Source organism: Staurois parvus, unplaced genomic scaffold (assembly GCF_062004578.1).
Source record: "Staurois parvus isolate SC_StPar_1 unplaced genomic scaffold, SC_StPar_1.0 ptg001045l, whole genome shotgun sequence".
NCBI classification, from domain to species: domain Eukaryota; kingdom Metazoa; phylum Chordata; class Amphibia; order Anura; family Ranidae; genus Staurois; species Staurois parvus.
The window spans coordinates 6,676,667-6,698,754 of record NW_028318841.1 but is presented as its reverse complement, the minus strand read 5'-3'; the positions used below and the strand labels follow the sequence as shown (position 1 = coordinate 6,698,754).

At 39.9% G+C, this 22,088-nt stretch overlaps 1 protein-coding gene across 3 annotated transcripts in view; it reads right to left on the bottom strand.

The window, feature by feature from the left end:
- The window catches only part of LRCH2 (leucine rich repeats and calponin homology domain containing 2), a 153,120-nt gene that overhangs the window by 66,937 nt on the left and 64,095 nt on the right, over positions 1-22,088 (bottom strand). For 2 of the 3 annotated variants that reach the window (XM_089657979.1, XM_089657980.1), the window contains exons 6-13: positions 21,302-21,435; positions 17,061-17,148; positions 16,735-16,843; positions 12,468-12,571; positions 12,317-12,384; positions 11,481-11,591; positions 10,681-10,758; positions 583-628 (exon numbers count right to left, since the gene is read on the bottom strand). In XM_089657979.1, the coding sequence (XP_089514105.1) occupies positions 583-628; positions 10,681-10,758; positions 11,481-11,591; positions 12,317-12,384; positions 12,468-12,571; positions 16,735-16,843; positions 17,061-17,148; positions 21,302-21,435 (738 nt within the window). The remainder of the gene's footprint in view (positions 1-582; positions 629-10,680; positions 10,759-11,480; positions 11,592-12,316; positions 12,385-12,467; positions 12,572-16,734; positions 16,844-17,060; positions 17,149-21,301; positions 21,436-22,088) is intronic. The other variant, XM_089657981.1, reaches the window with a different exon arrangement.

Genomic DNA, 22,088 nt, shown 5'->3' with positions numbered 1-22,088 from the left:
CTGCTGGTCCAGGCATCTAGGTGGATGCCAGCATTAAAGTCGGGTTATCTCCAGAGTCCAGACCAGCTCAGTGATGTCAGCTGACAGTGGGCTTTAGCTGGCTGAAAACGGGTTACAGTAGTGCAAAAGAGCTTTGGCTCTACTTCTCCTTTAAGCTCACTTATGCTGGAAAGTTCCCTGATGTGGCTTGTTCGTAGCAATCACAAAGATACGGTCCTGGATAAATGCTTCCATGTGGTAATTAAAATGCAGGCAGAAGCATGTAGCTACACTTCAGAAGCTTTATTTCTACATGATTCAGGAAGGGCTCCATTCCTTTATCCCCTTTCTGATCCTATTTTGAAATGCGTATAAATTAAGCTTAAGTCTAGCTACATGCTTTGCCTACGCTGTAATTACTGTATAAAAATATTATCCAGGACCATACCTTTGTGTTTGCTACAACCACCCCACACTGGAGGACCTGCCAGCATGAGTGAGCTAAACTACACACTACAAGCGAAAGAACACATTCATTTTTCAGAATCGCAAACATTCAGGGTGTCTGGGAATGAAACATGTTTATCAAATATTGTTCCTTACCGGCCAGCTGCATGGTGACAATTGGGAGTGGTCTCCAGGTGGGCCACTAAAAAGAGCACAAAACACATCACATCAGCACTAGAACCACTGTACAAATAGCAATACCTGTCTCCCTGTGTAAGTTATATACTAGTAGATCTGACATATTTGAGAACACAGAAGGTATGGAGGATAACTTCTTCCACATCTCCTGTGCAATCAGTACATTTGAAGTCTAACAACAGATAGGTGGAGATCTGAGCTACAGCTTGACATCAGTGGAGTTTCCAACATCACACACCAAAGAACTTGCAGACCAAGATCTCTACTAGAACTGGGCTGTCTAGACTTGTAATCTCCGATTGCCAATCTGAAACAGGAGTCAAAATGCAGTGTCAAGCACTTTAATTTAAACACAACATAGGTATGTGTTTTACAGTTTTCACCTACTTTACAAAAGAGCAAAAAAGCCAAAGTGGGTAACGTGGATTACTCTGTTGGAGTGTCATTTTTCATGCAGGGCAATATAGATATTTAGACAAAGGCAGAATAGGCATCAGTTTAACATGAATTTGGGAGTTTCAAAAAAAAAAAAAAAAAAAAGTTTTGCTTTTAGTTCCACTTTTATAGAGTGAGAGAGGGTTATAACCCGTCAGTTGTTTTTGCCATCTGTGTCCCATTGTGGAGATTTCCCTTCACTTTCTATCCAATAGTCAAAAACAGTGAACAAGAGGAAATCCCTCCAAAATCCGTTGTCACCAGAACTGCTGTCCCCATTGGAAGATTTCCCTTCTATTCTTGCTCTGGTGACAAGCCAAAATTAGGGATTTTCTTCCACTTTCACTGATAACTGTCACAAGAGCAGATACAGAATGTGAATTTCCCCAACAGTGACACAGACAGCAATAAAAACCTGACAGGTGTTCTAATTTCTCTTCACTCCATTTAAAACGGAAAAAAGTTTCTGCCTTGAGTTGTACTTTAAAGATCATAGGGTCTCAGTACACTTCCTACGAGCAAAAAGTGGCCATAAGTGCCAGGTGGGGACCTCAGAAGAAAAAGGTCAGGGCTGCTCTGTGCAAAACCACTGCACAGAGCAGGTAAGTATAACATTTATCTTAATAAAAAAATACCTTTACAAACACTTTAGGTGCATGCCAAAGTCCACATAGAAAACTTTGTCACTTTGTTTACTGATCGTAATCTGACATTTACTGTACTCATTCAACAATTCTCACCCCTTTTCTGTTTGTTTGAATTGGATACTTTTCTATTACAGAGTGTTTTTTCCCATGAGATCATATTCTTCACATGTTCTCAACACTATTCATTATTGTTTTTTTCTCCTAGATTGTAAGCTCCAAGGAGCAGGGCCCTCAAATCCCTCTTGTATTGAACTGTATTGTTGCTGTATTGTCTCCCGTTATATTGTAAAGTGCTGAGCAAACTGTTGGCGCTGTATAAATCCTGTATTATAATAATCCATATATTAAATTTTAGTTTTAATTCAGACAGTTTAACAATATCAGCATCTTCTATTTTCACATTTCTACTGATGGTGTTGCAGGCCTAACTTCTGTCTGAGCTTTTCTCAGTTCTGTCAACATCGCTCACGTTTTATCACCTTATTTCCTGTTCTGAAGTCATACATATACTGTACTCTTCTCATTATAGGCTTTTCTTCCCCAGCTCATTCATTCAAGTGTACATGGGCACATCACCTCCATTTCTATAACAAACTATCTCTCCCTTTAATTATCACTTCCCCGTTCCTTCCATGTGTTATCGATATGCACTTGCTCCCTTCTGTCATTCATTGTTTGTAACCTCTAAACTCCTCCCAGCTACTAGGAACGTGCATCCCCTCCTCTTTCTTTGACCATTTTCGCTGTCAGGCCCTGCGCTCCACTTTTAAACCCAGGTGGCCAGATCATTTTTACAATTTTTCCATTGCTTTTTTATTTTTCTCTTACAGCTTTCAGTTTGTAAAGGATCCCCCCAAACCATATATTTTTTGAAAGCATGTGATTTTTAGAGCCCCGTGATATGCAAATGTTTATCAAATCATTGTTTTCACTAGAAATACACTAAAATAAACATTGGGAACGACAACTGTCTCTCGATCTTTCTGATGATGACTGGGAACACATTCTGCTCCATCTACACAAAGGATCTGTAAATGTAAACACACAAGAAATGGGATACAAACTATTTTTCCCTGGTACAAAACCCCTGAACTCCTTCACAAAATCTCCCACTCAATTTCCGCATCGGGCTCATTGTTGCACACTTGCTGGGAGTGCCCCAAACTACAATCATTCTGGAAAAGGGTACAAGACATTATTGCCAAAATTACCACATACACCCTGGATTGTACGCCGGCACAATACCTCCTACATTATTCTTCTCTTCCTCGATTCGTTTACCAGAGGTCTCAGGCTATGCATTTAGTCAATGTGGCCAGATGCTGCATTCCACTAAAATGGAATTCTTAAAACCCTGTCCATTGCGGAATGGTTCCAACGCATCTGGCAAACAGCCGAAATGGAGGAGCTTATCAACACAACGCATGATACACCTACTAAATTTACTCACACGTGGGCCTGTTGGTTACATTACCTGGATTCAGCTGATTTCATGCGAGAGCAGCCTACACATACCTAGATGATACGTAAAATGAATATACAAAGCACTGCTCTGCCTACACTCACAGGGGATGACAGGTACGCCCCCTCACCCTACTTACATCTACCTTCCCAAGCCCCCCTCCCACCCACCCCCTCCTTGATAACACAGAATTCTGTTTACGCTGTATTCCAGCAAAGTTAGCTCATGTTCTTAATTTAACGGTTTCCCTCAATATGGGATTTGCACCCTTGTTGTAGTTTTTGTTTCTTGCTATGTTATACCTTTTAAAATGGCCTCCTCCAGTCACCTTCATAGAGCAGAATAAGACACCCTCTGATTGAACACTCAAATGGTCATTTGTATTATGTTGCTTCTCTCTTCATCCCACTGTTACTCTGGGGAAGCAGGTTGCCTCCCTCCTTAATACTAATGTATGTTTGTACTATTATATCTGTGTACCTCTGCGCACCATTGTTTATTTAAACTGAATAAAATCCCTGAAAAGAAAATCCTTATTTTCACACAAAACCACAACATAACTTACAAAATTCCCACTAAGGACTTGTTCAATGAGGTGTGGTAAAGTGTACGCCTATGGAGGGCCGTGTTTACCTGGGGATGCAAAGGTGTTCTGTTCATCCCTGTGCAGGCAGTCTAATTCATGTTAACTGGGACACAGCTGCAAGGATAGATCTGACATCTATGCAGGTGTATGGCCCCAAACGCAGACAGTGTGAGTTAGGGACACCTACACGGATGTCAAGTTGGGAGCAGTACCTGTGTCGATCCAGCCACTGCATCCCAACTGATATGGATGGGAACACCTGTGCATTCCCGTGCACCTGCTGTGTCCCAAATTACATCAATGGGACTGTCTGTATGGGGATGTACGGAATACCTGTGCATTCCTATGCAGATAAACATTGTGTCGCTGTATTATGCCTTGCTATGCTCATAAATATGATTCCAAGAGCTTTTGGCTTTTTTTTGCCAATGCCCCTGAACTCAACTTATGTAAGAGACACAAAGACTTTATCAGAGTTTAACAGCAGCAGAGTTTAGATCCAGTTAAACATCCCTCTCCTGAATGTAGAAGAATCGCGTTCAGGAAAGGAACGTTTTGGCTAAAGAACACTAAATGCGCCAAAGACGAGTCTAAATGTGTCAAAGCGCTAACCGTATTCAGCACTTAGGTGTTTATTCATTTCAATGGCAAGTACTCTGACCAATGAAATTAATAAACATCCAAGAGCTAAACACGACTAAACACGGTATCGCGTTCACAAGTGTTTTTGCCACGTATAGCAGAAAAATGTTTCAGTGTATATGGAGCCTTTTTTTTTTTTGCACAGGTAAATTTTTATTTATTTTTTATTTGGGGGGTGGGGGCTTTTGAGAGACATCAGGGGTCTAAACAGAACTCAGTGATTTGTCAACGGCTGCAGCCAGCGTGAGAAGTAGGAGGGTGAGCCATCACGGAGGTGGGGTGATAGAAGTGTGGTCAGAACGGGGGGGGGGGGGGGGAATCGGGGGCTTGGAATCTATTTATGGACAACCCCTCTGCCCAAAGTAGGCAGGAAGGAAGCCACCAATAGCTGAAGGGCAGCCACAAGGGAATTGGGGTTTGCGAGGGGGGGAATCATAGGGGAGGTGAGGCACAGGGTAAGAAAGAGTTGGGGGGGCATTTTAGGTGACAGCTATCTGTTTTTTCAGCAGCATCTGCTGAACAATTCTGCTACAAGTTCATGGCAACTGAAGTTACCATGAGCTTACAGCAAAGGAGAAATGCATGTGTGTACAGACTTGGCCAGCTAGAAGCAGTGCTGTAGGTCCGTACGCTGTATGGACCTGGCAGGGAAAGGGTTAAAGGCCAAGTTCACCTTTATTTAGGGTGTTTATTCACCATATATAGGGTGTAATATGTAACAAGTCCCTAAGCATCTACCCAGAGTCCCTACCTTCCCCTTAACAGCTTGCAGGAGTTTCTCTATCCCACAACTGTTGTCACATTTACGAGTGATCTATGAATGAATAGGCTACAAGTCCTGTCTGCCAAAACAGTAGATGAACTTGTAGTTCTCAATGGACTACAAGGGCAGCAATCAGTGACTTGTCTCACACTGAGCTGTGCTAAGGAAAAAAAACCACCTGGTGTCAATTGGCTCTCAGCACACTTGTAGTCCATCGATACTTACATAGAAACATAGAAAAGTGACGGCAGGAAACGAGCGAGTGGTCTATCAAGTCTACCTGATTTCTTAGTTTTTTGTTTTTTGGGGGGGGGGGCGTTTTATTTTTGTTAACCTTTTTGTCTGAGTACAGATCTATGCCTGTCCAAAGCATGGACGTTTATTCTAAGCATCAACTACCCTTTCAATAAAATTGTACTTTCTGAGATTAGTTTTGAACTTTTCTCCAGTTAGTTTAAGGTCATGTCCTCGTGTTCTTGATTTTGGTTTTGTGTTGAAAATACTGCCCTCTTGAACCTTATTCACCTCCTTGATGTATTGAAAGGTTTCAGTCATGGCTCCCCTTTCCCTTCTTTCCTCCAGACTGTACATGTTAAGTTCCTGAAGTTGCTCTTGATATGTTTAATCCCCCAGACCTTTCATCGTTTTTGTTATCCATCTCTGGACTCATTCTGTACTATCAATATCTTTTTGTAAGTGAGATCTCCAGAACTGGACGTAGTATTCTAAATGAGGTCTAAAGATCTATATAGGGGAATGATGACAGCCTTCCTCCTGCTGGTGACCCCTCTAGTGATGCATCCTAGAATTCTATTCGCTTTCCCCACTGCCTGGCCACACTGTTTGCTCATTCTGCAATCTTTTGAAATAAGTATCACCAAATCCTTTTCCTCTGAAGTGCTGGACAGATACCCTGAAGAAGTCACGTGATTACCGTAACGTAACGCGTTGATACGCCGTGACAGGACGTCTGGTGTGCGGTGACATCACTTCCGGCGCGGGCGCCATATTGGGACACCAGGAAATTACGCAGTACACCCATTACATGAGGTGAAAGGCTGATTGGAATTCATTACTATGTGAGTGGGCATTCTCCAGCGTTTTTACATAAATAAATTACTGATTTACACTATGGAGGATCTTTTTTGTTTCTATTATGATCCTCTGATGTGAGCGGCATTGCAAGACTATCCAGTGGTTGGAGGGAGTTCAGGAGGAATATTGGCACTACAGATGTTATCCAGTGCGGTCATCTTTCTAATAACGTGGTAGTTCCTGTGAGGAACGTGGTTGATCCATTAAGCGAGCTGGCCCATGTGGTCACTGTAAGGAGGTGAGGGGGCACTTAGGCCATTAAGGATTTATCACGATTGCTGGCACGAGTTTCACTTTCACGATTTGCTGTTTTATTCGTGTTCACAAGAGTTCGTCAGAGTGGACTTTTTTACGGACTGAACATCATTTATGTATCACATGTTGTTTGTCTTGCTGTGATTAAGTGTTTTTGTAACACACATCACTTTGTACTAGTTTTTCCCCATTAGGGGTTGCACCTTTATATTTTTATAAGTTTATTGCTTTCCCCTGAGAAGGGAGTCACTTTATTCACTGATTATCATATTTGTGTTTTGATCCCCCAGCTGGGGATAGGGGGGGTTTTGCCTGTGTATCCACTTTACAGGTTTTATGGTAATATTCACTTGGTTTGTGTGCCACTTGTGATTTATTTATCATATTTTGTTATGTTTGTGTTATGCACAGTTATTTAGTTATTTATTAGCGCCACACCATTTAGTTATCTATTTGTGTTTCACTTATTGGTACAAGGAGTGGGTGTGAGCAGCTTAGGTTAGGGATTATCCATTGAAGCGCAGGAGGATTTTTATATATTTTTACCTGCATTGTTATGCTGCTAATTTTATGTTGGGACACTATTTTTAGATCACTGGTCCTATGGGTAAATACGCTAGGTTCATCATAGCTAATTCAACTGTCTTACAGTTCTCATATTGCCTATATGCCTGTCCTAAGTTCCTGTCCTTTGTAATGTGACAAATACTTTTCCTCATTGTTTATCTTTTTTTGTTTGTTTTTTTGTATTGATTTTTTTCTAATAACTCTTTCTACCAAAACTATTCAAGTTCTAATAATTTAACATATTTTCTCAAAATCTTTTACTGTTACTTTTTACAAGGAGCTAGAGGTGGATGCAATATTGTAACTTAGATTTGATAGGAATCTGTTTGCTTAAGAATGATTTTTATACAGTTGTAACATTTATATTCCATTGGGTTTTTTGTTTTGTTTTTTTTAGCTTGCATCTCATTTTGCACTTGAAATGTTCTCCTCTTCGCCTCCTATTCACATAGTTGAGCATACAGTTTGCATATGTTCATATTTTTTAGTTCATATGGTATGTGGTTCATGGTCAAATATCTTTATAATGGCATTTGTTTGAAGTAGTTTTAGAAAATTTGGAATTGTATATACATATCATGTGTAAGTATAGATAGAGATTCACTTTTTTTTATAAATTCTTCTACATTTGTTTTTTAGTCCTGATGAAGGCTGGGTTGGATTGGCCCCCAAAACACATTTCCCATATAACTATTTTGTGAATCATTAAAGTTGTAAGTCTTCCCATACGCTGTTACAGCTATGTTAGACCATATTGCTTAGCCTTCTGATGAGCTACCACATCCCTTGGACCCAATAGGGGTCTTGCTGATACTCCTGATATATGTGAGGACTTAACACCTTCCCACCCAGCCTATAGCAGATCGATGGCCGGGCAGGCCACTCGCCATTGTGACTGCGCGTTATATGACGTCTTGTCAAAACGAGATACTCACGCGGCCACGTAGTGGCACAATCTGTCACTGGCTGTGTCGACAGGACACAGCCGATGACATATCACTACACCGGCCTGTTGCCAGTGTCATGTGACCAATCACAGCAGATCACGTCAATTGTATACAATGGATGGCTTCCTGTCATTATTATACAGTATTTATATAGCGCCAGAAAGGTTTGCTCAGCGCTGTACATTATAGTGGGGGACAGAACATGAGACAATACAGTAACAAGACAATACACGAGGGGTTCGAGGGCCCTGCTCTTTCGAGCTTACAATCTAGGAGGGAGGTCATGCCATCCATTCTATACAATTATGTTGTTAGCTTTGACTAGTCAAGGCAGTCACATGATAGGGACAGGGCCAATCACAGCCCATCTGAATCATGTGATCAGCTTTGCCCAATCACAGCTAATCACAACAAAAGATTGAATGAATCAGTTTCATTCATAACAATAACTGCAAATATCAATGAAATACATTGGTATTATCAAAGTGTTAAAAAAAAAATTAAAAAAATCCTGATCACTTGCCCAGAGTAGTTCAATGTTACTATGGTAACATTGTATTGCTTTGGTCACAGTGTGCTGAAAAATAAAATAGTAAAAAAAAAAAAGAAAAAATATAATAGAATCATTTGAAAAAAAAAAGAAATGTTATATATTTGCAAAATTATATAACAGAAATGAAGAAAAGTACTTTTTTTTTCAAAAGTTTCAGGTGTTTTTTGTTTTATTTAGCAGTGGTGATTAAATACCACCAAAAGAAAGCTCTATTTGTGTGAAAAAAATGATAAAAATGTCATATGAGTACAGTGCTGCATGACCGCGCAATTGTCATTCAAAGTGCAACAGCGCTGAAAACTGAAAATTGTCCTGGGCAGGAAAGAGGTATAAGTGCCCGGTATTGAAGTGGTTAATAAAGAAAAGTCACATACTAAACAGCAATCAATCTGTCATTACCTTGCATTGATCTATTGCAATGCTTTGTGCTAGTTTACTGGATGAAATCAATAGGAGGGCTTAAGAAGTACAGGCAAAGCTCTTTTGGCTGTACTTCTCCTATGGATCACAGGAGTGTAGTTTGTTCTGCACTACTGTGACCAGTTTTCAGCTGACAATCACCACACTCTGCTCAGAACGGCTGTGAGAACTCAGCGATCAGCGGTCATGTGATTGCTGAGTTCTCACACTTAGGTGGATGCAGCATCGGTCTGATAGCTCTAAGTATGATTTTTTAAAAAATCAAAATGCCATACTTCTCTTTTAAAGTGTCACCATTTTTCTCTTGATGTCAGAAAAACTTGTCATAGGTGATTCATGCTGATGTCAAAGGAACAAGGCAGCAGACAAAAATTACATGAGTGCTCTGGATTGAGACAAGTACACACTATAAAGGGATATGCTTTGTTCATATTTCAGGTCTGAAAAGTTCAACGTTTCAAGAATATGGCATATGCAGTCAAGGTGTGTCTCAATTAAAAAAGAAAAACTGTGCAGCTTTGTAAAATATTATACATTTTATACCTGAAAGCCCTTCCATACACCTGGCTGAAAAACTCTCAGTTAGTAATTCCCATATCCTGCTTGGGTATTTAAAACCAATGGAAGCTCACTTCCAGCATTACAGGAGTGAAAAATCAATGGTTTTCTCATCCTGGCAATAAGGCAGGACATGGGGATTGCTGACCAGATTTTTTTTTTAGCTGGGCTTCCAGGGGGGGTCAAAATGGTCTATAGGTATGACAAATTATTGAACATTCTACAAAGCCGCACAGTGTTGTTGTAATACTTAATGAGACCTCGATTGCATAATCTATTTTCTGAAAAAGGTAACTTGACCTTTAAAGCAAAATCCTTTAACCGGAATGCTAATCCATAAAGAAGCATTATAGCAGTTAATTACTTAAGTGTGTCCCTCATAATAAATTGTCACTCATAGTAGTTGGGTGTGACATAGCCTTGATGCTATATAAGTCTAGCACATAGTAAAGTAAAACATTGATCTAAGGGGTTTCCATAAGAGGCCTTCCTTAATAAGGTAACATCCAAAATCTTGTAGTGCATGCTCTTAAAAAGGACTTTTAAATGTAAAAGTTAGGAAATGCTAAATGGATATCATTATATTCATCAATTGCCAACTTGGTTTCCATTTTGCACAAGCTCTGGGGTTGCCCTCCTTTGCATGGCTTCAGTACCTAGCATGCATGCAGATCATCATTTTATACTATTTCGCTCCTCCTAAAAATTCTATTTGCAAAAATTCATCTAAACTTAGTACTTTCTGTCTCTGAAAAATTTCTGGCTCTGCAAACTTATTCCTGGCCTGTGCCTCAGAAGTATGAAGCGCAAAAAAAAAAAAAAACCTTAAAAAAAAAAAACTACAGTACACCAAGCACATAGATGATTTTACAATGGGTTCACTCTGTTCAAAGAGCAGGCAGGTGACACAGAAAGCTGAAATGGTCAACAGGTGCCATTGGCCTAGTCACATAGAGTGTCAGAGAATGGTGAATCACAGGAAGGGTTAAGCAGTGTTACAGTAAACAATTTGCATACATTCATTTCAACTATGTATCTAAGCAGGAGTTCTCCTTTAAATTTTTTTAAATGCAAGAAAGTTGTATTTCTCAAAGTCACAGGCCCCAATAAATCTCAAATGGGATACCTTGAAGCCCGCCCAGCGGCTCTCGTCCTCTGGAAGAGCTTTTCACTGAATGAAGTTCTATAACTTAATGGTCTCCGTCTGTAGCCATATTTCAAACATGCCAACCAAACCCAAAGATGGAGTAAAGAAGAGATATCAGAAAGCGAAGGAAATGTTAGTTTTGCAGAAGGAAAAGAGAAGAGATAGATTAAAATTAAAAAAAGAATCATTTAATGAAAGAGAAATTAAAATGGGAATGTTAAACAACTGAGAGTTTCAAATGTTGCAGCACTGCATGCTAAGTGCCCACAATAAATGGTTCAAAAAAAGAGACTCAAAGAATATGTGCACTCTTCTGTTATAAACAAATAAAGTATGTTGCTCCTCATAACTGGATCTCAAAAACCCTAACATAATTATTTCTATACAGCACATGCCTCCTGTGAAGTATAAGAAAGCATGTAGGTTTTTCAGAATGTATGAAAGAAAAAAAATACTTAGAAACAGGGACCCTTTAGATGAGCCCGGTTGGCCAATCACAATTTAGCCAAGGACATACGCAATTCCAAAGCTATTATGCTGAGCCTTGTCAGCCAATCACAAGCTAGTTTAGTGGTCATTCACATGTCAAAGATGATTTTTTCAGTATATAATAACATATAAATTGATGAGAGATTCTGCAGACTCAAAAAAAATAAATATTTAAAGAATATTTTAAGGGAGCAAATAAGTTAAAAAAAACTGTACATATTCTTTAAGTCACTGAAGTCCACAAAAGTCCAAATTAAAGTCACTACAGGCTTATCCTGAGTCATACATACCTGTTGTGCTTTTCCTGCTGTAGTAACTGTGCTGCTATTTTCCTCAGATCTGTAACTTCTTTTATTTCATCTTCTTCCTCCGCCTCTACTAATAGCTGCTCTTTTTGAAGCCTGAAGGGAAAACAAAGCTCAAAGCTTGACAAATTTACATATTCCCACAATTATCATCATCTGCCTCATCAAAAGAAAATGGGTCTTGTTGGGGTGGGGTGCTTGAGAAAGAAGGGGGTGTTCTCCTCGTTTCTGGTACTGACAACCAGCAAACAGAATGGAGAAATTTTCACTAAACAGGGATACAAACATCAATAAAAGGCATTTGACATGAGTTGGGCTTTGGTGTTTTATATTAAGAATTAACTTTCCAATTCAAGCTGCATTTTTTTTCTAAACCTGACAAAATTCATATGCCTATCTGTATACAGAATGCCAGAGAAATCTAAACTGTTTTGAGGGATACAATGCTTTTCCTGGAAAGCCTCCACTTTTACCCCGTCCCACCGCGTGTATACATATATGTGGATTCACAGAAGCAGATCTTTATTCATGGAGCTGCATATGTGTGTACTCTCTCACTGTGGGCCCCAGGCACCGTACTAATGATCAGGAACCAGGAAGTCTATAAAACTAAATTATAAGGCTATAGTTCTGCTTATATGCAGCATGGTTACAATATTTCAGGTTAAGGCCCTTGATAAATGCAGAAAGCAAAATAGGTGACTCAGAAAATTAAACTGCCAAGGAAGTTAAAAGGGAAGGTCAAAAGGGCTGTCAGTTGGTTATCAACTCAAAAGCCACTTCTTCTAAACTACTGCCCCAGAATGAACTAAACCACATACCTTTGCTCTTCTTCCCATTCATCATTCTCTTCTGCCTTCTCCAATTTGTCACAAAGCTTTCCACGTTCCTAAAAAACCAATGGCGCAAATCTTATGATTGGGCATTTTATAACGGTGATGTCAATGCTCATCAACACTGCATTAGGGTTACCTTAATATAAGAAACAAAAGGACCGCTAAGCTGTACATCACCATGATCTGACAGAGTAGCATCTTCACCATTGGGATCATATTCATAGCCATCCTGATCCTGTCCTGTTATGTTGACGGAGAGAGCAAAGTTACTTATTTGCATTTATTTTTTTGCAGCTTCATTTTTTCCTGCTAGCATTTTTCTATTTAACTAGGTAAAAAACACAGACACCCCCACGCCATTACTATAAATTATATACAGTTTTCTCAGGAAGGAGAAGAACTTTCTACATGAAAATAAGAAAGCCAGATACCAATTTATTAAAACTGGCAGTTTTAGTTGGGGGTTTCAATGCTAGAATGTAGTATGCAAATATTGGACACCAACACCACTTATAAGTCATGATTCATCAAGCAGCAATATAAACAAAGAGCTAAATAGGTCCTCTCTCCTGTGGCAGAAGAACTCACGGGAGCGGTGAAGAGACCAGTGCTCATGCACGTGCAGTAGGGTGGCCAGCTGTGAAGCCGCTAGGAGTTAACAGTTGGTTTGCTGGCTTCCATTAGTACGCATGCCAGCACTGACTTAAAAATTTTTTTTAAGAAACTGAAGATCCCCTTTAAAAATGGAACTTTACCCATAACAATGTAATAAAAAATAATGTTCTTTAGCAGGGAACATACATTCCTTATTAATAATTATGCTTCCAAAATCAGTGTGTGCTGTAAATTGCCTCCAGCACTGTTCTTGTTTCTTCTTGCTGGAGGCTGGCATTTTGCTGAAGCCCAGAGCCCCTAAGTAGCAGTAAATCATAAAGTGGAACTATACCCATCGACTTAAGGGTTTCAAAAAACAGTTACATTCCTGGAATGCTGGGATTGCCAACTGTAACATTTGCTTGTGTCCTTAACCAAACTGTCAAACTATCAAATGGCTGGTGTCATAACTGATCACATGTGCAGCACAATGGTAGTTGCAGATCAAACAGGATCAGCTTCCTTAGCTGTGGATAGGAGGGTTTCATTTTACTTTAAGGCTGTCAGCAGATCAGCCTCTACAAATTCAGCAGTGTTTAAAAATGCCTAAAAATGGACAGCAACCGAAAATGTACAGAGCAGGGTGAGGCAGTGTATTAGTGGATTTTAGACAGTATAGTCACTTATTTTACATACCTGCAAAAGGGGACAGTCTGAAGTGATCTAACAGGACTTTATTTTCTGACTAAAGTTCCACTTTAACCAAGCTTAGCTTTTTAATAGAGCAAAAAACAGCAGTGAGGATGGAGAGATGGGCAAGTATTCATTCCTTTCGGATGTCTCCGATAGGTTCCAAAGGGGGCTTCTGAAGCACTAAAAGGACGAAACTCAAACCTCACAGAAATAGAGGTATTGACAGTTTGGAGCAGAATGGCAAGAGTGGACATCTGAGCCTTGATGGTACAAAGAGCCAAATGGTGGTTCAGCTGTCTAGAAAGAAAGAACCTGTCCCATAGAGAAACTTCTGTGGTGAAAGCCACTAGACCCACACCAAGCAAAGTATGCTTTCTACTTCTGATGAAATACCTTTGGAAAGTTGACTTCCAACAAATAAGCACGACAGGGACAAAGTGATTCTACGATCCCTCAGAAAAAGAGTTTCAGCAGCCAAGCCAGTAAAGCCAGCGGCCAAAAAGTACAGTGGTCTAGCAAAATTCACTGTGCATCTTCAAGAATTCTTACCAGGCCCACATAACATGCCCTCCTGGGTCAATCCAGGGCTTTTAGAACTAACAGAATGCCTTCCCATCTCGATCCGGCAAAGCAGCTGAGGAAGAAAAGGTATAGATTGTTGGATACTGATCCCACAGAACCAGCAAAATATACAAACCTTCCTTCCTTAGAATATCTGCCCTCAGAATCTTTCAGAAAATCAGAAGGAATAATTTGCCCAATGTCAGAGAAGGATTCAGAAGACACCAGGTCAGGTACTACCAAACAAAATAAGTCGGTACAGAGACTGGAACGACTTGTCCCATGACGACAGATGTCGCATTGTAGTTTTCTTGAATGGAACTGGGCAAACTCCATTGCCTTGAAAGACACCATCAGACTCATGATGGACTGGAGTACACAAACCTAAGACCAGAAAGTCCAAAGTTTTTCTTGGGGAAGGAATACCCCAAGCCTGGAAGTGTCAAGGACCAGTTCCAAGCAATGGGTCAGGGTCATGACTTTTGAAGACTCAGGATCTATTTGAACTTCTTCAACATTTCCACCTTCAGACACACTTTGTCCTCCAGAGGCCTCGCTGACTGCTACCTCAACAGGAAGTCATCGAAGTATCCCACAATCAGGATTATTTGAGCGCGTAACAGAACCAACACTGAAGCTGGCACCTTAGTGAACACCCTAGGTGCAAAAGACAGACGAAGTTAAGGGCCATAAACTGGTAGTGCAGGAGGGTTTCATTGCAAATTGCAGGAAGCATCAATGCACTTGAAACATGGGTACATGCAAGTAAGGATCCTTTGTGTCCACTAAGCCCAGAAATACCTCTTCATGCAGAGAAGCAATAATGAATCTTCTGGGTTCCATCTGTAATTTTAAGACAAAAAAATTTAAACATTTAAAGCTCAGAATGGAGCAAATACTCCCCCTCGACTTGGGGGCAGTGAACAAGTTGGAGTAAAGCCTCTGAAAGTGTTTTGCAGAAAAGACTAGTGCGATGACTCCCTGATCCAAGAGACCAGACAGTAAACTATGGAGATTGGCCAGACACAAAAAGGACACTGAAAGACTGGTGGGTAGAAAGCGAAAACGGCAGCAGAGAATGAAACTCAAGTTTGTAACGCTGGGATACCACCTCTTACCCACAAACTATCCAGAATGCAAGACCTGCAAGCATCCTCAAAGGCCAGTAGATGTTCCCCCAATATATAAAGGAGGATTGGGGCTGCTCTGTGCAAAGCCACTACACAGAGCAGGTAAGTATAACATGTTTGTTATATTTTTTTTTGTGCTGACCCAGGGAAGGCCTACACTTTTTTGTTTTCCAATGGCCAAACTTGTAGGCAGCAGTATCACCCAAAGGGACAAAAACTTCCTGTCTCCCTCACAGGATGAGAAAGAAATTGTGATTGTTAGTGGAGGTACTGACATATTTACCCTATGTTTGAACTGTCTGCCCACCAAATGCAGAAAAAAAAATAATTTACTAGAGGATAGTGGATGACACAAGTGAAGGCTCTATCTTAACCAGTTGCCTACGAGGAACTTTTACCCTCTTCCCGCCCAGGCCAATTTTCAGCTTTCAGCGCTGTTGCAATTTGAATGGCAATTACGCCGTCATACAACACTGTACCCATATGAAATTTTTATCATTTTTTTTCAGACAAATACAGCTCTCTTTTGGTAGTATTTAATTACCACTGTGTGTTTTATTTTTTGCTAAACAAACAAAAAAAAAAATCAAACATTTTGAAAAAAAAAAATGTTTTTCTTAGTGTGTATTATATATTATAAAGCTTTGCAGACAGGTAATTTTTCTCCTTCACTGATGTACGCTGATATGGCATTGATAGGCAGCACTGATGGGCACTGTTGGGACTTCACTGATAATCAGAGCCCTGATTATCATTGTAAATGTCCCCTTTCACACTTGCCGATTATCAGCAGCACTCATGTTGTGACAGCACCATGGAAAGTACTGTGGATAACCGACAAGTGTGTTTACAACGTGATCAGCTGTGACTGGACACAGATGATCATGTGGTAAAGGGCCGCTGTGATTGGCCCTTTACAATGATTTGTGAAGAGCTGTGTCCGAAGGACACAGTGATAACAGAGAGTACCAGGCACACGCTGCAGCGGGCGCAGTTCTGGGAGGACATCAATAGATGCCCTCTCAGAACAGGATGCAAGTGATTAACATTTGTTGTTCAAAAAGGAACTGTAAACTACAAGGGTATAGTAGAAAAACTGAATTATTCCAGTCAAACTGTAACCTTTAAAAATATAGAAGTGGTACAGTGGCTAAATGGTTAGCACTTCTGCCTGGCAGTACTAGGGTCATTGGTTCGAATCCCAGCCACGGCACCACCTGCCTGGAGTTTGCATGTTCTCCCTGTGACTGCGTGGGTTTCCTCCAGGTACTCCGGTTTCCTCCCACACTCCAAAGACATGCTGGTAGGTTAATTGGCTCCAGTGGAAGAGGACTGCTGGATGCTGACTGAGACTTATTGGACACACTATTTCTGATTTCTCCATAATTATTCTGCCAGTAAAAAACTATTAAAAAATATGGTTACCTTTATGGGACTCCTGTTTATTCCCTATTATGTGATTGTCATTTTTCAGAGCCTGATCTCTTGATTCTGATACCTGAGAGTGAAGGCTGATTGTATCATCGTCTGAAGGCTGAAAATAGAGTAAAAGCTTGTATCAATGAGGATTCCCTGGATTAACCAGTCTCCCACCAAACCCACTGCAACCAGTTTACAAAGGTTACCGGAAACAGATCTGTTGCCATAACATGTAATAACTACCAAAATAAAATACCAAATACAATATTAGCACTTGCTATGAAGAAAAAAACTTTATAAGCAGGCTTCATGCAGAGTTCACAGAAACTTACTTCTGTCGTTGAAAGACGTTTATCCCCATTATCGCTACCAATCCCAGAGTCAGGACCATGATTTTTACTTGGGTAAAAGTCTTCAATGCTGCAACAAGACAAGCAACAGCCATTTGTAATAAAACTAATGAAACATTTTTAAACAGGATATACACATTTTCTGATAAGCACTCCGCAGTTTAAACATACTTAAACCCATCAGTAATATACACTTTTACATGGTAAAATGTATACCAGATATTAGGTAACACATCTTCTAACTTTGTACTAAACACTATGATCATGTGTGCACTGGCATTTGGTGACAAGGACACACTGCAGACATGGAGACAGTGCTCTGCATGGTAACCTTTTTTTCTGAGCAGTAATGAAATGTCAAGAAGTAACATTTGGCTTCATTCTATCAGCCACAGTTCAGTGCACTGCAACACAATGGATTGCATTGCACCAAACTGCACTTAAAAAAAAAAAAATGTACTGCATGTTGTATTTTATTTTTTTAGCGCACACCACTATATCGCAGTTGTGTGAACTGAGTCGACTGTCAACAAGGACAATGGGCAAACCTGCCCAATGCACTCCCAAAACACCTGGTATGAACAGGCTCTACTAAAGAAGGCTCATGACAAAATAAAATAAAATAAAAAAAAAAATTAGATTTTTGACCTACCAATAAAAACTGGTTTTAGTACAGGACATGGGATATTTAGTCTATACCATTAGTTATATGTAACTATTTTCAGGTGATTTAACACTTGAACACTGGGCATTAAAAAACTGCTGGGACATCCCCTATATAACATCTCCCACTCCCAGCTAGCCTCAGGTTTGTAGCAAGCAATAGGGAGATCATAAAAACAGAGGAGAGGTGTCTGCTTCCCATACTGTACTCCGAGAAACATTAAGTCAGAGCACAGGATCTTACAGTACGAAGCACAGGATTTTTAGTCTTTACCCATGGGACGTCCAAAAGCAGTCCAACAGAGGGATGGGTAATACAGCAAAACAATGCCAAGAGACCCCTTAATACACGCATCAAGAAGAGCTCAATAGGACTCAGAGAACAGCTTGTAGAACCTTACATCTGAAATTGGTGGCAGTCTTGTAAATATGAGAAATAGTTGCTTGATGCTGAAAATGTCATGAAGTACTAAGAGTTTGCCTTAATAAGTGAGGAACCCTAACCATCACACTATAAGCTCAAAAAAGGCCTTCTCTAATCTACCTAGCAGTGAGAAACATGGAATCCTCTGGTAAAACAGAGGGAATCTGACAGACTAAAAAAGGCCGTTAATGAGAGATTGATTCTAACAGCGTGTACCACGTCATGACAGTGAAGAGAAATGGAATGTTTCAGAACAGGACATAGAGAAGGAAGAATAATGTCCTAGTTAAGGCGGAAAAAAAGAGACCACAATTAAGCCTCAGGACAACCTTGTCCTTGTGTAACACTAAAAAAGACTCATTACAGGATAAGCCCACTAACTCAGAGACCCGTCACAGATGTTGTAGCATCGAGAAAGTAATATACCCCTATCTGTCCTAACAGTTTGAAGGATGGATTCTGAAGATCCAAAAGAATCAAGTTAAGGTCCCACAGAGACAGAAAGGAGTGTACAAAGGTAAAGATGTGTGCAGCACCCTATACTAAGGCCTTAAAGAAGAATTATGGTCATCGATTAATAAAAATTTAAAAGTTACCAGCTACAGGTTTTGTCCCGTACTATACAACTAAGAAAAAAAATTAAGCACAGTAACTCGCTAAACATAATCACACATATTCAAATAAGTCCTGTAAACTACATATAATTACTTTACCCCACAATCTTCTGAAAAAAAGAAATCTGAGCAAGATAGCATGATTATAAGCTGTGGGGCAAACAGTTGCAAGTGCATTTCACAAGCCTGCAAGCCCAAAATGTTTTCAGGCACTGTGAATTATAGATGGAGGCAACAAGGATGAAACATGAAGGTGGACCAAGGGTCTCCCAGTGCTGAACATGTAATACGCAGGAGGGAGTAAATCTCTCCAACAGCATCTATGCATGTAAAACAACTTTCATATAACTCTGCACTAACCAAATTCTACTGTGACATCAGGGCACTACCCTAACCAAAAGGGCAGAATAGCCCAAAGAACTTATGGTATGTTTAGCTGTCATATCCAACACATGGAAAATGACACCCATAGCTTTTAGATTTTCATTATGTTTCAGCAAAATTACAACAAAGGTAGATGAATACATGTCAGATGCAACTGCAGATAGCAGGAGAGATTCAGTTTAAGAGCATGCATTAGTCCTCCTGTGTTCTGAGCTTAGTGAGGACGTGTACTCTGCAGATGGAAAAACTTAGATGCAAAAAACCAAGCTCCAAGAAAGGTTATCAATCAGCAAAACATGACAAGTCAAGTTTTTTAGGTATGTGTGGTTTGCAATAGGAATTCTGTGGCAGAGTAATAAGTAAAGGAGGAAAACATGTAGTATAAGACAACACAATAGCATAAGGGAAAAGAGGTGAAAAAGAGGGTTGGAGATGTGGATGAGAGTGAGAAAAAGGGGGGGAAATAACAAGGTTAAGGGTGACAGGAGTAAGGTGGGCGGAGGGCTTCAGAATCCCTCGAATCCTTCCGTCCAGGTTAAAATGTTGGAAAGACGTAAAGCCGGCCATACATGGATAGAAACGCGGCCAGTTAGGCAGGGACCAAATTAATTTCGATCCATGTATGGGCAGGTTGATTGTATCCAAGTTGATCCATTGTTTGACTTGGGTGCAACAAGCCTGTCAGATTTTTCTGCATGCGATTAGTACCCAGTGGATATAGCCGCTAGCAGTCATAGTACCATAGAGCCAGGCAGGCTCTCCACGTCCCCCCACCGGAAGAATATAATAGTACTGTGGGAGGCAGTCAGTGTTTATGGGGGAATCAAGCAATTTTCTTTCCTTCCACCATGGCATGTCAGGTGAAAGCAATGCATAGTTGTACTGGAAACCCTTGGCTCCATACAGTAAAGAGTTACTTGTCAGTATCTGGTCGTATGCTGGTGTGAATTGCACAAAATTATTTATTCCAAGATTGTAGCCTTACTTTAACCAGTTCAAGTCCAGACACTTTCACCCCCTTCCTGTCCAGGCCAATTTTCAGCTTTCAGTGCTATCACACTTTTAAAGACAATTGCGCGATCATGCAACACTGTACCCATATGAATTTTTTAGCATTTTTTGAGACAGATAAAACTTTATTTCGGCGGTATTTATTCACCACTGGTATTTTTATTTTTTTTGCTATATAAATGAAAATGTCCATTTTTTAAAAAAAAGTGTTTTTCTTATACAATTTTGCAAATAAATAATATTTCTTCATAAATCTTGGCCAAAATGTATTCAGTTATATTTTTTGTAAAAAAAAAAAAAAAATAACCTAAATTAGTTTATAATCAAAAATTATAATATTTCTAAATTTTTTTTACATTTTTATTTTATTTTTTATATTATTTATATTTTTTTTTTTACATACAGTCAACCTAGCAGTAGTGTCACCATAGTGAAACTGTACTACTTGTGGGGGGTGATGAAGATTTTTTTTTTCACACTGATTGCTTTTACGCCCATAAAAGGCTGTAAAAGCAATCATTTCTCCTTCTCTCTGGCTGCATTCTTGCAGCCACTGAGAAATACTGTGTGCTATGATTGGTCACAGCTTGTCACATGGTACAAGGCTGTTGTGAACAGCCTTGTACCATGTGATCTCTGATCATTCACAGATTTCACACATAGTAAGCAATGGAAGGAAGTGACATCTTGCTTACTACTCTTTATGTGATCACTGATTGGCCAATCAGTGATCACATGATCAGGACCTCACACAGAGGTCTCGTACAACGATCAGTGTTCCACTGTGTCCAGAAGACACAGCGGCACCAGACCATGGTGCTACGCACTCCCAGGGAGCGCGCACAAGCAGGGAAGTGGGGAGGACGTTTATAAACGGCCACCTGCCCCTGCACTGCTCCCACCCGGCCATTTATATACATGGGCCGGACGGGAAGTGGTTAAAATGTGAACCCAGCACAGGTTTTAGTAGCATCTGATGGAAATAGTCAATCAATGTGGTTCAGCCCTCTGTTTTTGACTGTGTAAAGGGAAACCAAATGTAACAGCTGCCAAGTTTAATTCAATAATGTACAGGACTGATATTCATTACAATGCAAAGTCAGCAAATAAACATGGGTATGGTATACCTGTCTGTGAGAGGTTGGGAGGGAAGTCTTTTCACTAACGAGGGCAAGTCCAGTGAATCGGGCTTCTTTTCTGTCCTGCAGCATGCATGAATATTCAAAAACTTGAATATATGCACCTTTCCTTTCAGACAAATCTGTATTAAATAAAAAAAAGAAGAAAGAAAGAAATACTACTACATCAATACAAATAACAACAAAGAGGTGTATACATAAACAAATGATACATATGAACACAAAGCACAGATCAATGGATCAAATTCAACAAGGTAACTGTACAGAAGATTTTTCCCCTTGGCTGTATTTCTAAATGAGTTTGAAAAAAGAGGTATTTCAACGGTGGCACAACTCCCAGAATGAGAGAACCTGATTTGCTGCTAAAATTATTTCTTCACAGTTTTTCATAAATAAGGTCTAAACAATTTTAAAGCAGACCCTAAGGGGGTTGTTTATTTAAAGGAAAACAGACTGTTCATTATTTGCAAGTGAATTGGGGAGTTTGTCCCAGAACTTAGTGAATGAGGTGTAGTTTTACTTTGCAAAGAATACCCAATCAATTGTAAGGAAAATAAAATAAAATAGGCATTTTTGCTTGCACATGATTGGATTATGAAAGTCAGCATTCATTCAATAAGCAAAAGACACTGCAAAGTGGACCACCTACCTGCCTTTAGTAAATCAACCCCAAGGGCTTCATTCAATCTATCTTGGTGATGCCATTAAAACATTTAGAACCCCATAATTCCACATTCACTGGTACAGCCCTCTGACAAACCAATGTTTTTGCACA